We start from the raw sequence: 14,589 nt of genomic DNA on the forward strand, positions 1-14,589 counted from the left end.
GGAATGGCTATTAGTCACACTGTTGAAAGGTGTTAATTGCAACAGGCCACAGACTCAGTTTTACATATTTCTTTGAGGGCTCAATTGCTTAGTGAATGATGACACTACCAATTTATTTTAAGCAATGACCACAGTAATTTCTCTGTCCCCGCAGCCTTCAGTGACAGTTCAAAATGACCCGCAATAAATGAAGAAGGGCTGTAATTTTGTGCCATGAGACTTGATAGAATCCAGATACAATATATTGACGAATTGCAGGCTCTGTGGGACTTGACCCTTGATGGTGATGAAGGTGTCAGAGTTATTGGCTGGGCGTCTGTAATTATCCTGGATTATTGATTTGCTAGTCTGTGGGATAGCTCCCCCTCTCTTCCTGTATCCAGATGTTACTGAGAAGGGCTTTTCTTGGTTGGCTTGGCTGATTATCATATTCAAATCTAGTGCCAAAGATGATACCAGGTGGTATGCTTAAATCTACTCTTGAAGATTTTGCATTGTATTTATACAGCTCGGTTGCTTTTAGCTTACAGCCCAACGGTATGGACATTGAAATTTCCAATTGTAGGTAACTAACCTACAAACTCCCCCACCCTTTATCTCCCCTCCCCCCCCCTTTCTATTCCCTGTACCTCACCTGGATGCATAATCAGTTCTCACCATTCCCTTCCACCAGTATTCCTTCTGCTGGCTTCACATTTCATGTCCCTTATTTCACATCCTTTTGTCTTTAAACTCTGGCTTTTGTCCAGCTATCTGCCGTTCAAACCCCCTCACCTGTACCCCACATCATTTGCCTGGCTTTGTCCTGCCCCCACCTCTCTTCTAGCTTTCTCTTCCATACTATAATGGGTCTGAAGACAGTCTGAGTCCTCCAAAAGTGCTGCCTGACCCAATGAGTTATTTTAGCACTTTGTGCCTTACTTTGTAAACTAGCATCTGCAGTCCCTTTCTTTAAAATATGACAGCATTGCTTATATCTTGTTAATTATTAATATATTTAATGCAGTATTTAAATATTGAAAGGAAATAAAAATCAATACTTGCCAAATCTCTCCAGAATCTTTTATGTTTGGAAATTCATGTTTGAGTTCAGAGTAGTAGCATACAGATATAATGGTGTATTCATAACTACCCAATCCCATTGCTCTGCTTATTTTTTTTTAATGTGAAGAAAGAGTGCAGTATTCTTATTTCCATATAATTTTCAAATAGTTTCTCTGCAGGGGAATTGTGATTTGATGCAGTACGTTTGAAGGGTTTTAAACAAATTTAATTATTTAATAAGAAGTTTGACTTAAATAGTGGTAAACACACTTTCCTCAGAAAACTGAGAAAATTAAAAGTTTTAAACATTAACATAATGGCAACAGGAAGACATTTAGAATGTTTAGAGTAAAACTCCTTGACTTAAAGTTCAACATCTAAGATTTGAATGTGAGAATGAGAACATTTGATTGATTGTACCATACTTTAAATGAACTAATTGTGGCCTTGGAATAGGGCAAAGTTGCCCCATGAATTAATTCCCAGTAGATGCAAGCATCCAGCCAAATATGTTTGACTATATCAAAGGTCTTATTGTTAACCAGAGGCACCATGTCTTTGCATTGCACTCAAAATATTTGCTTGTGAAGGAATCTTTTGGCAAATTCAAAATACTCCTTTAGAAATGCTGGCAAGATAATAATATAATATACAGTGCCCTCCATAATGTTTGGGACAAAGACCAATCATGTATTTATTTGCCTCTGTACTCCACAATTTGAGTTTTGCAATAAAAAAAAAATCACATGTGGTTAAAGTGCACATTGTCAGATTTTACTAAAGGGTATTTTTATACATTTTGGTTTCAGGGCACCATAATGTTTGGGACGCTTCACAGGTCTTTGTAATTGCTCAGGTGTGTTTAATTGCCTCCTTCATGCAGGTATAGGAGTGCTCTCAACACCTAGTCTTTCCACCAGTCTTTCCATCACCTTTGGAAACTTTTATTATTGTTTATCAACATGTGGACCAAAGTTGTGCCAATGAAAGTCAAAGAAGCCATTATAAGACTGAGAAACAAGAATAAAACTGGTAGAGACATCAGCCAAACCTCAGGCTTACCAAAATCAACTGTTTGGAACATCATTAAGAAGAAAGAGCACTGGTGAGCTTGCTAATCGCAAAGGGACTGGCAGGCCTATGAAGACCTCCACAGCTGATGACAGAAGAATTCTCTCTTTAATAAAGAAAAAAACCCAAACACCTGCCTGACAGATCAGAAACACTCTTGTTTTGGATTTGTCAATGACCACTGTCCGCATAAGTCTTCATGAACAGAAATATAGCGGCTACACTGCAAGATTCAAACTACTGGTTAGCCACAAAAATAGGTTGGCCAGGTTACAGTTTGCCAAGAAGTACTTAAAAGAGCAACCACAGTTCTGGAAAAAGGTCTTGTGGACAGATGAGACGAAGATTAACTTACAATCAGCGTGAGTGCAAGAGCAAAGTATGGAGGAGAGAAGGAACTGCCCAAGATCCAAAGCATACCACCTCATCAGTGAAACACGGTGGTGGGGGTGTTATAGGCTGGGCATGTATGGCTACAGAAGGTACTGGCTCGCTTATCTTCATTGATGATACAACTGCTGATGGTAGTAGTATAATTAATTCTGAAGTGTATGGACACATCCTATCTGCTCAAGTGCAAACAAATGCCTCAAAACTCATTGGCCAGCGGTTCATTCTACAGCAAAACACTAATTCCAAATATACCGCTAAAGCAACAAAGCAGTTTTTCAAAGCTTAAAAAATGGTCAAATCTTGAGTGGCCAAGTCAATCACCCGATCTGAACCCAATTGAGCATTGCCTTTTTTATGTTGAAGAGAAAACTGAAGGGGACGAGCCCCCAAAACAAGTTTAAGCTAAAGATGGCTGCAATACAGGCCTGGCAGAGCATTACCAGAGAAGACACCCAACAGCTGGCGTTGTCCATGAATTGCAGACTTCAAGTAGCCATTGTATGCAAAGGATATGCAACAAAATACTAAACATGATTACTTTCATTTATATGACATTGCTGTATCCCAAACATTATGGTGCCCTGAAATGGGGGGACTATGTATAAACATCGCTGTATTTTCTACATGGTGAAACCAAAATGTGTAAAGAATACCCTTTAATAAAATCTGACAATGTGCTTTAACCACATGTGATTTTGTCTATTACATATCTTAAATTGTGGAGTACAGAGGCAAATAATTATATCATTGGTCTTTGTCCCAAACATTATGTAGTGCACTGCATATGGTCTTGTTGGTTCTCATATGAATTTTTAAACATGCGCTCTGAAAAGCGTTTTCTTAGTACCTCCAATGTTTTCTTTGGGGGGTCTGTAGCTGTTCTGTGGTCTCCTTCCAAAGTTTAAAGACATTTCAGAGGTTTTTAAACTGGATACCTTTTACAAGCCTCATAGCTATTAAAGCAGGATGTTACTTCATACATAATGGAAAAACAACAGAGAACAGCCTTATGAAAACCCATGCACTTCAGAACCACCTATATTTAAAATTCTATTTCCATGAGCCAGAATATAATTTTAAACTGTGCTCCAAATAATAGCTGAAGCAGCATTTCATAACAGCCTTTTATGCTCCTTTATATGAAGAAGTTTCATGTAATTTTAAGTTGTTTTTTTAAGCATTTTGAATTAGTTAATATTTCTAATTTTTAATATATTTGTAAGACTAGATTCAAGATTCAAGAGAGTTTATTGTCATGTGTCCCAGATGGGTCAATGAAATTCTTGCTTTGCTTATATCTCCTTGTCAAATTTCCTTACTTGCTTTTTTGCTTTTGCAAAGGGGGGGGTTAGGGAATCAAAGGGAAACTTCTGAACTAACTTAATTTAATCAAGCGTGCAATAGTTTCCTGTTAACTGTGTTTATGGAATTAAAATTCTAATGGAAGTTAAATGTGCAAAATTATGTATGGATTCACTCATCTTTCATGTATCAATACAACATATGCTTGTTTTCTCCAATTTGTTTCAGAGCGGTCACCCCACAGGCCCATTCTTCAAGCAGGATTGCCTGCAAATAAAACAGCATTGGTGGGAAGTGATGTGGAGTTTGTATGTAAAGTATTCAGTGATGCCCAACCCCATATACAGTGGCTGAAGCATGTTGAAAAGAATGGCAGTAAATATAGTCCGGATGGAACTCCTTACTTCAATATTTTAAAGGTTTGAAAATTCAAAGGCTTTCAGGATGTGATGTTTATGAGGGTGACATTTGTTATCAATAAGGACAAGAAATATCCATATTTTAATTATCTGTAGACATCCATTTTGTCTACATCCATTTTGTTTTACATTATTCCTAATTCTAGTTTAATCCCAATAATTTCTCGTGAAATTGAATTATTTTTCTTCCCGTTCCATTGCTATGAAAGCTAAACATACATCTACATTTCAAATAACTTTAAAACATTGTGCAAAACAGATGGCTCTTGGATCTGATTGGTCTGTCAAGTAAGATAGTCCATCTGAATCATTCCACTTCCTACTCCACTCTTTGTTCATAAGAAAGCAGCACAATGGTCCCCGAAGGTTTAATTCTGATCAGAGATCCCATGAAGAACAAAAGTGAAGATGGCAAGCTCCACCCATAGTCTTTGACAGCTGGGTGAGCCACACCATCAGGTTTAATCTGGTGTCAAAACTGTTAACAGCCAATGAATGTCTCTGACATTCACAAGCAAATTAAATATTTTTTATCTTCAAATATATGATAAACATTTAAAATAATTGACAACATTTAAAAACTGATACATTATGTTATTTTTAAGTTGCTTCATTTAATTACCTAAAACTAGACTATCTCTCTCAGAGCCATTTATCTCCATGCAATAAAGGGAGACGCTGATCTTGTTCAAGTTTAGTCAATAGACTCCCAACCTAACCACTGGAACACTGAAGGAATTGGATCTCCGCCTGGTGGACTCCAAGTGTTATCAGTGGCAGAACAAAGTTGGAAAGATAGTGAACAAATTTCAGAAAGATTGATCCTTGCTGAAAGAAAGATCACTGGTTTAAAATGTGCCAACTAAACTGGTATGACCTATTCAAGCAGAATCGTTTATTTAATGATTTTTTACAGTCCTTGCTTCTCCTTCACGCCACAAGATTGTGGGCCGTTTTCGTAAATAAAATAATTTTCTTTATTACATAAAGTTATTTCATGTGGAGATTATGCTGGTGGTGGGATATGAGCACTGTTCATGCCAGAATGGCAATTATATTGTTATCTTCTGTTATTGGTTTGTTCTAGCACTCGGGGATAAATAGTTCCAATGCAGAAGTTCTGAATCTAAACAATGTGACTGAGGCGGACAGTGGCGAATATATATGTAAGGTCTCCAATTATATTGGAGCTGTCAATCAGTCTGCTTGGCTCACTGTTGCTCAATTCTCCCCAAAAGGTAACACAATTACAAAAACAAAAATCACAAAGCTCTGCCCATGGTAAATGAATTTGGGAAACAGCTGATTCATGCTGGGAGATGCTTGGAAGATTGAAAGCAACTTGCGGAATCTTTGGGCTTTGGGTTATTCATGGTTTCTTAACTTCCTTTCCAAGATGCAACTTTATGCACGGTAGACATGGAAAAATATCCACAATGTGCCACTAAATTCTCTGTCACAATACAGTTCAACGTGTTTCTCAGTTTGTCTTTACCTTTTTCATCACTATACAGTTTTTAATTATTTTGTGAATTTTCTTCTTTAATTTTCTGCCTTTTCATTTCCGTTTCATGTCCTCTTTCATTTCACTCCTTCTTTTATTCGAAGACAAAAATTATGAAGAAAATAATTATTGTGGCTCTATTTTTCCATGAGTTCAATTGCATGTCTAGAAGGGTGAGTTAAGATGGTGATGGGTATCTGATTATTCCAGACAACAAGCTTGGGTGCAAGCTGTGGATGAAGGGTTGTGGATAGGTACAACACTCTATTAGGTTGCTGCACCTCTACTGTTAAGCAGCAATCCCTTGGTTTGTTGTTCCAGTCCACAAATATCTCATGATGTCTTGCTTGTATATTTTTTTTGTTTTTGCTTCCCTTTTATCTTCTAGACTGCCGGTGTTAATACTACGGACAAAGAAATTGAGGTTCTCTATTTACGGAATGTAACTTTTGAGGATGCTGGGGAGTATACATGCTTGGCGGGTAATTCTATTGGGATTTCTCATCACTCTGCATGGTTGACAGTTGAGTCAGGTACATATGGCTTTCCTTCAATGGTTAATCTTTCACCTAATGCAAAATTGACACTGCTTTCTGTAGAAGAACTGGCAAGGAAACTGAATTGCTAAAATTGTACCAACATAGATGGATAATTGTATATAATTATATATAATGTATTTGTTTAAATAATTAAGGGGAGAGTCACACTGACAATTGCTTTTATACCGTTGCAATGCCAGTTTCTCTTCTATTAAAGAGCAGTGTTACTTCTTGGGAATTCACTCAATGAATTAACTTTATTTCTTCATTGATTGCATGCATTCAGAATGAGGTTCTGATTCATTTGCAGCAGAGGGCATGGAAAGTCTTACTGAGCATGTTGAAACTGATGCTGTTTCTCTTTCTTAAGAAATAGTCATCAGTGATATTTTTTAACTGATAATTGGCAGGAAGAAAGTTGGCATGACACAACTAAGTTCAGGCAAAACTTTCTCAATTATCACTCAATGAACTGCACCTGCTCGGCAATTCCCTTGTGAAAGTTCAATTCTGTTGAACAATGATGGTTATCAGATTTGCAGGATGCAATAACAACTAATCTTTTCTCCTCGGAGAAAAGGACCTGCTAACCACACTGTTTGATCTGAATGACGTATTGAGGTTTTTCACCAAATACCATGATTGTCTCTTTAAGAATGCAACAAACCTTTGCTGTAGTCTTTAATTTCACAGACAATCAGGTAAAACCCTTCCTGCAGCTTTGCTTTCACTAGGAATCTGGGACTGTTCCTGGTTTTATTTGCTTCTTGTTTCACCTTAAAGCTTTCAGAGGGCATGTTATGCTTGGTAGCTTTTGGCAGTACTACTTGTTATGGATGGCAGAAGCTTGAATAGCATTCATTATGCTAAATATGTTGTGCTGTAGATGTACGTTAATGATAAAAATTTAAGGCACTGCCTAACACACTGAGTGTTTTTTTGCTTATGTAATATACATGAAGCTGTATAACTGAATATTTATCACTTTAACAAAAGCTGGTTCAGTTTAACCTTTTAGCTCTATGAGTCTTGGACTTTGCACCAGAGCATGTACAGTTTTAAATTTAACATCAATATAATTTTTAACTGAACATAACAATTGTAGTGAAATAACTGCCAGTATGTTAAAGCTGGGCAGAAATATTATTAATTTATTAGTTTTGTACTTGAATTTTATTTTTTGTTTGGTTTTTATTGTCACTATTAGTATCCCTCAACGACTTAAAGAGCTGGAAGCCGTTTTCCCCCCAGTTTTGCTGTAATAACTTTTAAGAATTGCAAAAACAAGAGAATGTCACCTTGCTCCTTGTCTTCCTAATTCTTTGCAAAATGTCACTCTAGAATCTAATACAAAGGTACACCAGTACTACATCAGACCAAAAATATGTTTTTGATTCATCCTTAGTCCCTGGTTTCCTCCCTCTTGTGTCTGCAGACATCCAATATCTCGGTTTAATGGCATTGTAGACCTGATCATTCTGTCACAGCAGTACTGCAACCACAAGGTTTGTTCAGTTGGTGCCACTGGGTAATGAGCAGAAAGAGAACTTTTTCCTTTGGTATCATAAGATGCTGAGGCCATTTCCAACAAGACTGGTATTGTACCACTATAACACCCTAATTCTATTGAAACAGAGGTTTTGTAGTTTAGGCAAATAACTCGGTATCACAATGGTATCTTTAAAACAAAAGGCACTCACTTTGTTTATTATTATTGAAAATGTTCTGAAAGAATATGAATGTTGCTGTTAGTAATATGTCACTTCTGTTTCAGTCACCTTGTCATGTGTAAATCTATACGCTAACATCTGACAATTGTTTCTTCACGTGCAATCCAGTGCCCGAAGACAAACAAAAAGGGTTGACCTCTCCTGACTATCTGGAAATAGTTATCTATTGCATTGGTGTTTTTGTAATCGTTTGCATGGTGCTGACGGTTATTATTTGCCGCATGAGGAGCTCTGCCAAGAAGCCAGATTTCAGCGCCCAGCCAACGGTGCACAAGCTGACCAAAAGCATTCCTCTGCGCAGACAGGTAACAGAAAGTAGATAAGAGAGTTCAAAAATCTTTACTTAACATAACATACATTTATTTTTCCCTATTAGTGGACACCCCAGAAATGATCAATCAACTTCCCCTCTTTCTGTAACATTAACCAAAACATTGTCTTTACTCTAAATAGACTACTGTCGAATTACCAGTGCTGAGCTGTTTATCCACTCATTAAGCTTATTAAATAACTCAATTTTATTAGTCCTCAATTCAATGCTATAGAAGTTGTTTCAATTAGGAAATTAGAAAGAACTGCCAAGGTGGATAGGATGGAATAAAGGTATTTAATGTCGGAAGGGACTTTCTCCGTCTCTTGGGAGCCGGATCAGCTCCCAAGATGGAGCTTTCAATTCCAGGACATTCGAGATGTCCACAGGTTGACACACAATGCTGGAGTAATGCAGTGGGGCAGACAGCATCTCTGGAGAGAAGGAATGGGTGACGTTTAGGGTCAAGACCCTTCAGACTGATGTCACCCCATTCAAGATGTCCTCTTTCTTTAGTAAGCGTGGTTTTCCCCCAGCTCTCATAGATAGATCCCTCACCTGTGTCTCCACTGTGACACATTGTTCTGCCCTCGCTCGCTCCCCCACCCCCTTGACGGAACAGAAATATAGTGATCCAACATTTCAGTCACATCTTCCGATCCCCACCCATTTCTGCCTTCCACAGAGACCACTCACTCAGCAACTCGTTGGTACATTCACCCCTTCCCACCCAAATCAACCCCTCACCAGGTACCTTCCCCTGCAACTGCAGGAGATGTAATATCTGTCCCTATACCTTTTTCCCCACATCCATCCAGGGACCCCAGCAGTCCTCCCAGGTGAGACAAAGGTTCATGTACAACTCCTCTAACATTCAACTACGGAATCTGGTGTTCCCAACGTGGCCTTATGACATCTGCGAGAGTAAGCATAGATTCAGCGACTGTTTTGCGGAAAACATGCTCAGTCCACAAAGGCTTACTGGATCTTCTGGCTGCTAACAATTGTAACTCCTCTTCCCATTCCCTTTTTGTCCTGGGCCTCCTCCACTGCCAGAGCAAGGCAACACACAAACTGGAGGAACAGCATCGCATGTTGTTAATTAATTAATGTTGCTAAGTAGCTAACATACACCTCCAACCCCCCCACCCTCTCTTCCCTGTGTCCCACCTGGACCTGCATCCATTTCACCCCCCTCCCACCCATGTTCCTTCCTCTGGCTTCGCAATTTATATTATTTCCATCATTATCTCATACCTTTTTGTCTCTTCATCTCTGACCTATGTCCACCCATCTGCCTATCAAAACCCCCCTCACCTATATCTGCCTATCACCTGCCAGACTTAGTACTGCTCTTCTCTCTTCCAGCTTTCTTCCCACCCCCACCACTATCAGGCTGAAGAAGGGTCACAACCCTAAATGTCACCTATCAATGTTCTCCAGAGATGCTGCCTGACCCGCTGAGTTACTCCAGCACTTTGTGTATTTTATAACGAAAATGTGTTTTTACTTTTGTTCTGGAATTCTTTCTGCTAATAGATAAGATGTTCCTATTTTATTAACAATTTTTAATTCGTACTTTAGACAATAAGTAATGAAAATTCAAAGAACATGTCTTATCACTCAGGCAGAGTTGTTGTGTGTTACCATTAATCTCAATTGTTGATGTACAATAGTGTACTCCATATGTTACTTTCCATGTACAGGAAAATAATCTAAATACTGGGAGATGGACTTCCTGCTCCACCATTGCTACTGCCCTTGTGAGATCATTAAAATATTCAGCATTGGCGAAGGGTCTTCAGATTTGGAGTTGCCTCTCGCAAATAGCACTAAATAGTTGTAGCTGTAACATTGACAAATCTCTTGCCTCCAACTCTTCCACTATACCACGTGCCTAATTTGCATAAGAATCATATTTATTCCCTTCAGAGGCATTTCAAATTTAAACTTGTACCTTTTTAATCCCTGGTTTATCAACATGCTCCATCAATGTATAATTCAGTGAATGCATGTTGATAAGGCATTTAAGCAAGCTGCCTTTAGCAGCATTTTCACTGACCTCCAAATAACAACATTGGGTCAGTTGTTGTGTTCATGGGGGTTCTGCTCCAGCAGACTTTCAGCAGCAAAAGACAAGATCTTGAATGTCGCATGGTCATGTTCACTAAGTTGTTAACACTGTGTATATCAGATGGGGTTGTTGCATTTACTGTCTTGGTTTTGAGTCAGGAATTCAGGATTGGGTAATATAGTGTGGACCACCAATCTGGCATGAAACTGAAATTTCTGGAACTGTCATTCTTTGATTGAGATTTTAGATCAGAGTGCCTTTTGCTGATTGCATGACTCAGCTGGATCTTAAACATCCCAATGTGTATTAAAAGGGCATTGATTTTCAGAAGATTTTTCCTTCAATTGATTTCTCACAGATTTGATGATTATTTGTTTCAATCCTTTTTGTAGCTGACATGTTAATAGAATCAGAGATGTCATTACAATAGGTTTGGATGAAGGTGTTTTTGTTTTTTTATGCTAATTGATTGGGGTGTAGACCGTGAGTTCAAAGGAATTATCACTTTGACAGTTAGTTCAAAGGAATTCTCAGGAAGTTAGAGGTAGAGTTGCCGAGTGAAAATGTTAAAACAATAAGTGACATACCTGATTTGCATTTTCAAATCTTTCCAGCTTCCACATCCTGGAATTAATGTGCAATGTAGTTATTTGTACATAACTCTAGCCTTCACACATATTGATAATTAAAAACCTGTTAAAATGTGACCAACATGCAGCACTTGTCTACTTCCCAGGATTTCTCTCAGCTGGGGATCTCTCTTCCAAACTAGAACTTCGTCAAGTCAAGAGAGTTTATTGTCATGTGAACCAGATAGGACAATGAAATTCTTGCTTGTTGCAGCACAACAGAGTATTGTAAGCATACATACAGAACAATTCAGTGTGTCTATATAGCATAGGCCATATATATACACACATAAATAAACAGATAAAGTGCAATAGGCTGTTATAGTTCAGAGTTTGTTTGATGGCGAGTTTAATAGCCTGATGGCTGTGGGGAAGTAGCTGTTCCTGAACCTGGATGTGCCAGATTTCAAGCTCCTGTACCTTCTACCTGATGGCAGTGGAGAGATGAGTGTGTGGCCAGGATGGTGTGGGTCCTTGATGATGTTGGCAGCCTTTTTGAGGCAGCGACTGCGATAGATCCCTTCGATGGTGGGGAGGTCAGAGCCGATGATGGACTTGGCAGTGGTCACAACTTTCTGCATTCTTTTCCGCTCCTGGACGCTCAAGTTGCCGAACCAAGCCACGCTGCAACCAGTCAGTATGCTCTCTACTGTGCACCTGTAGAAGTTCGAGAGAGTCCTCTTTGACATACCGACTCTCCGTAATCTTCTCAGGAAATAGAGGCGCTGATGTGCTTTCTTTATAATTGCATCAGTGTGCTGGGACCAGGAAAGATCTTCGGAAATATGCACGCCCAGGAATGTGAAGTTCTTGACCCTTTCCACCTTGTGGGTCCCTATCCTACCCCTTCCAAAGTCCACAATCAGTTCCTTGGTTTTGCTGGTGTTGAGAGCCAGGTTATTGTGCTGACATTATCAGCTTTTCCTGATAATGCAGATAAATGTAGTGATTCCAAAGAAGGGATATAATCAGTAACATAATTGTAAATATTAGTTCAAATCCACCAATGTCGTTTTGCACCTAGACTAAAAATTGTGCCTCTGGGCTGCCCGATCTCTGTCTTTAATGAATGATATAACCATGATAATGTTGTGGGATCTCTTTAAACAGCTGTTTCCTAAAGAGAGCTTTTAAATGGGGTCCATGTTGCTTAACCATAGATTCCAAATATCTGCCAAATCTCTTTAAAACTTCTTTTTAGCTTCCTGCTTTCCAGTTAAACATTGACATTCATGTTTGGAAAATTATCTATGGAAAATCTGCTGTCAGACTATGGGTTTCATTTTTAATATTGATGTGGTCCATAAATAGTTAAAAGTCTTAATCCCTACTTGCTGCACATGGTGCAACCCTGGTGACAGGATGTGATAATACCAAAGGAATTCCATGTATGCACGCATGACCCCATTCTGCCACCTCCAACTGCCAGATGTCACCCCAAATTACATATCATTAGCTTTTCTTTCAGTTTTAAGAGTGTAAATTAATAGCTGTTTTTTAAAGTACGGTTCATTAGTGTGTGTATTAAGGACTTTTAGGGTGATTCTATTTTAATAAGTTAGTACAATAAACCACTTCAATATTTTTTGTGGTATTTGAGGGAAAGGATAGGTTGTTAACAGCAATGTTGATTGGTAGTTTTAACTTCTTGTTTTCCATTGTAATCTGTGCTGGGCAGGGAATTTGCTGATGATATTTAGAAACTTTATATGCCAAAAACTCCAAGTTATGTTGTTACTGGATTGGTCAATGTATTTAGTTTGTAGTAATCTTGAAAACTGATTTGTTCATCAGTGCAAGTCCTCGGTATATTCCAAAAATATACATTTTTGGAGACATCTACATTGTTTCTTTTTACTTTTAATACTTGATAGGCTGTAGCGACTTTAAGGGAAATGTTGTGATTTAAAATGTTTATAAATATTAAACTAGAAAACTGGACTGTGATGGTGTATTTTTACGGTGTTCTTCTGTTTCGCCAAATTGAATTTTTATTTAAATGATAAACTGAGAAAAAAGTCATTTGATCCATAACAACCCCAGAAAAATACACACGCAGAGAGCAGCACGTGGAAATGATTTGTTACCATTATCTTTATAATTTTTAATGTTCATTTGGTGCCCTGTGAGTAATCAACTTTTTTGCATTCATTAGTTAAAACAGGAGACCCTACACAAAGTGCATGATGATTGCTTTGTAATTGTATATATGAATATAATTCACACCGCACATTCAGAGGAAAAGAAAAACATAATGTAAGGTGAAGTTGTGGAAAAAATTCTTGTCTGGATAACCTCCAGGAGTTTCAAGTACTCGATTACAAACATTCACAGCATGTGTGTTCCAAGAGCTGCAGTCAATGGTTTGGGTTAAAACATCTGATAGAAATTACAACCAAATGTGGCATAGGTGGTTGTAACACTGCCAGTGAACTGGTGTAATGGACTGGAAAAAGAAAAATAACCAAACATGACATAAATGTGGATTCAAACTATGCTTCTTTCCCTAAAAGTTTGGCATATACTGTATTTTATGTTGAAAACTAAAACAATATAGTTCCTGTTTCAGTGCTATTTAAGTATGCTCCCTTGTTTCTTTTTCTGTTGAACTGAAGACTATATTTGTGCCACCTCGTGTTCTCATAGGAAATTCAGAAGTTTTAGAACATTTGGTAACTTCTATCCTGCCCTCACTTTCACCTGGCCTTACTCTGTCCTTCCTTATCACTGACAATTCAACACCGCTGAAGAGCCGAAAATCAGAGATAAATTAAGTCAAATCGGTGAAAGAACGGCAAAGAAAATCCAAATATATTTTAGAATTACATAACGATGAAGAACGATGTAGGGAGTAAAAAGGGTATTTTGTGGTGATGCAGAGGATGTGTGTAAGTTAACCATCATGGCCGTTTTCTCAGGAGGGCCATTTCCAACATCATTGTTAAGCAGGATGAGTGAGAGAAGAAAGATTAATGAGTTAGGCAACTTTGAGAGTAACTAAATCATCAAACCTAGGTGAAATATATCCTGAAGTGCTAAATGAAGCAAGGGAGCAAATTACAGATGCCATGGCCATTGTTTGCTCATCTCCACTTGCTTTAAGAGTGGTGCCAAAGTATCTGGGACTGCTGGCATTGTACCATTAAATAGGCAGGATGGCATAAACCTAGTAATCACAGACCAATTAGTTTAACTTGAGAGATTGGCAACATATTTGTCTATTCCAAGGTACAGTATTAGCCTTTCTTTTGGAAGATACTGTTAACCAAGGACAATTAGCTTGATGTATTAACAGTGCAGTGCGTCTGAATAACTTGGTTGAATATTTTGAGACGAGGTCAATGAGGAGCAGTGTGTTTGATGTAGTGTCTAGGTTTTTGGCAAGAATTTTGAATGGCTTGCATGACAGGCTGACCAAAAAGGCGTCAAACGAATAGTGTATAGAGAAATGTACAAATCTATTAAAACTTGGCAGAAGAATTGGGTGGGGGAGGGGGGGGATGAGAAAAATGTTTTAAATTTGATGGCACTGGGGTCTGGAAGTCATTTCTTGAAAGTAGTAGAAGCAGAAACC

General features: G+C 38.3%; 1 protein-coding gene across 10 annotated transcripts in view; it reads left to right on the forward strand.

The window, feature by feature from the left end:
* Nucleotides 1–14,589, forward strand: part of LOC129704011 (fibroblast growth factor receptor 2-like) — a 169,368-nt gene that overhangs the window by 131,236 nt on the left and 23,543 nt on the right. For 6 of the 10 annotated variants that reach the window (XM_055646817.1, XM_055646815.1, XM_055646816.1 and 3 more), the window contains 3 exons: nucleotides 4,039–4,229; nucleotides 5,317–5,467; nucleotides 8,111–8,313. In XM_055646817.1, the coding sequence (XP_055502792.1) occupies nucleotides 4,039–4,229; nucleotides 5,317–5,467; nucleotides 8,111–8,313 (545 nt within the window). Of the gene's footprint in view, nucleotides 1–4,038; nucleotides 4,230–5,316; nucleotides 5,468–6,121; nucleotides 6,267–8,110; nucleotides 8,314–14,589 lie in introns of all 10 variants that reach the window. The other 4 variants (XM_055646822.1, XM_055646820.1, XM_055646821.1 and 1 more) reach the window with 4 other exon arrangements.

The sequence above is a fragment of the Leucoraja erinacea genome, chromosome 15, assembly GCF_028641065.1.
Source record: "Leucoraja erinacea ecotype New England chromosome 15, Leri_hhj_1, whole genome shotgun sequence".
Taxonomy (NCBI): Eukaryota; Metazoa; Chordata; class Chondrichthyes; order Rajiformes; family Rajidae; genus Leucoraja; species Leucoraja erinaceus.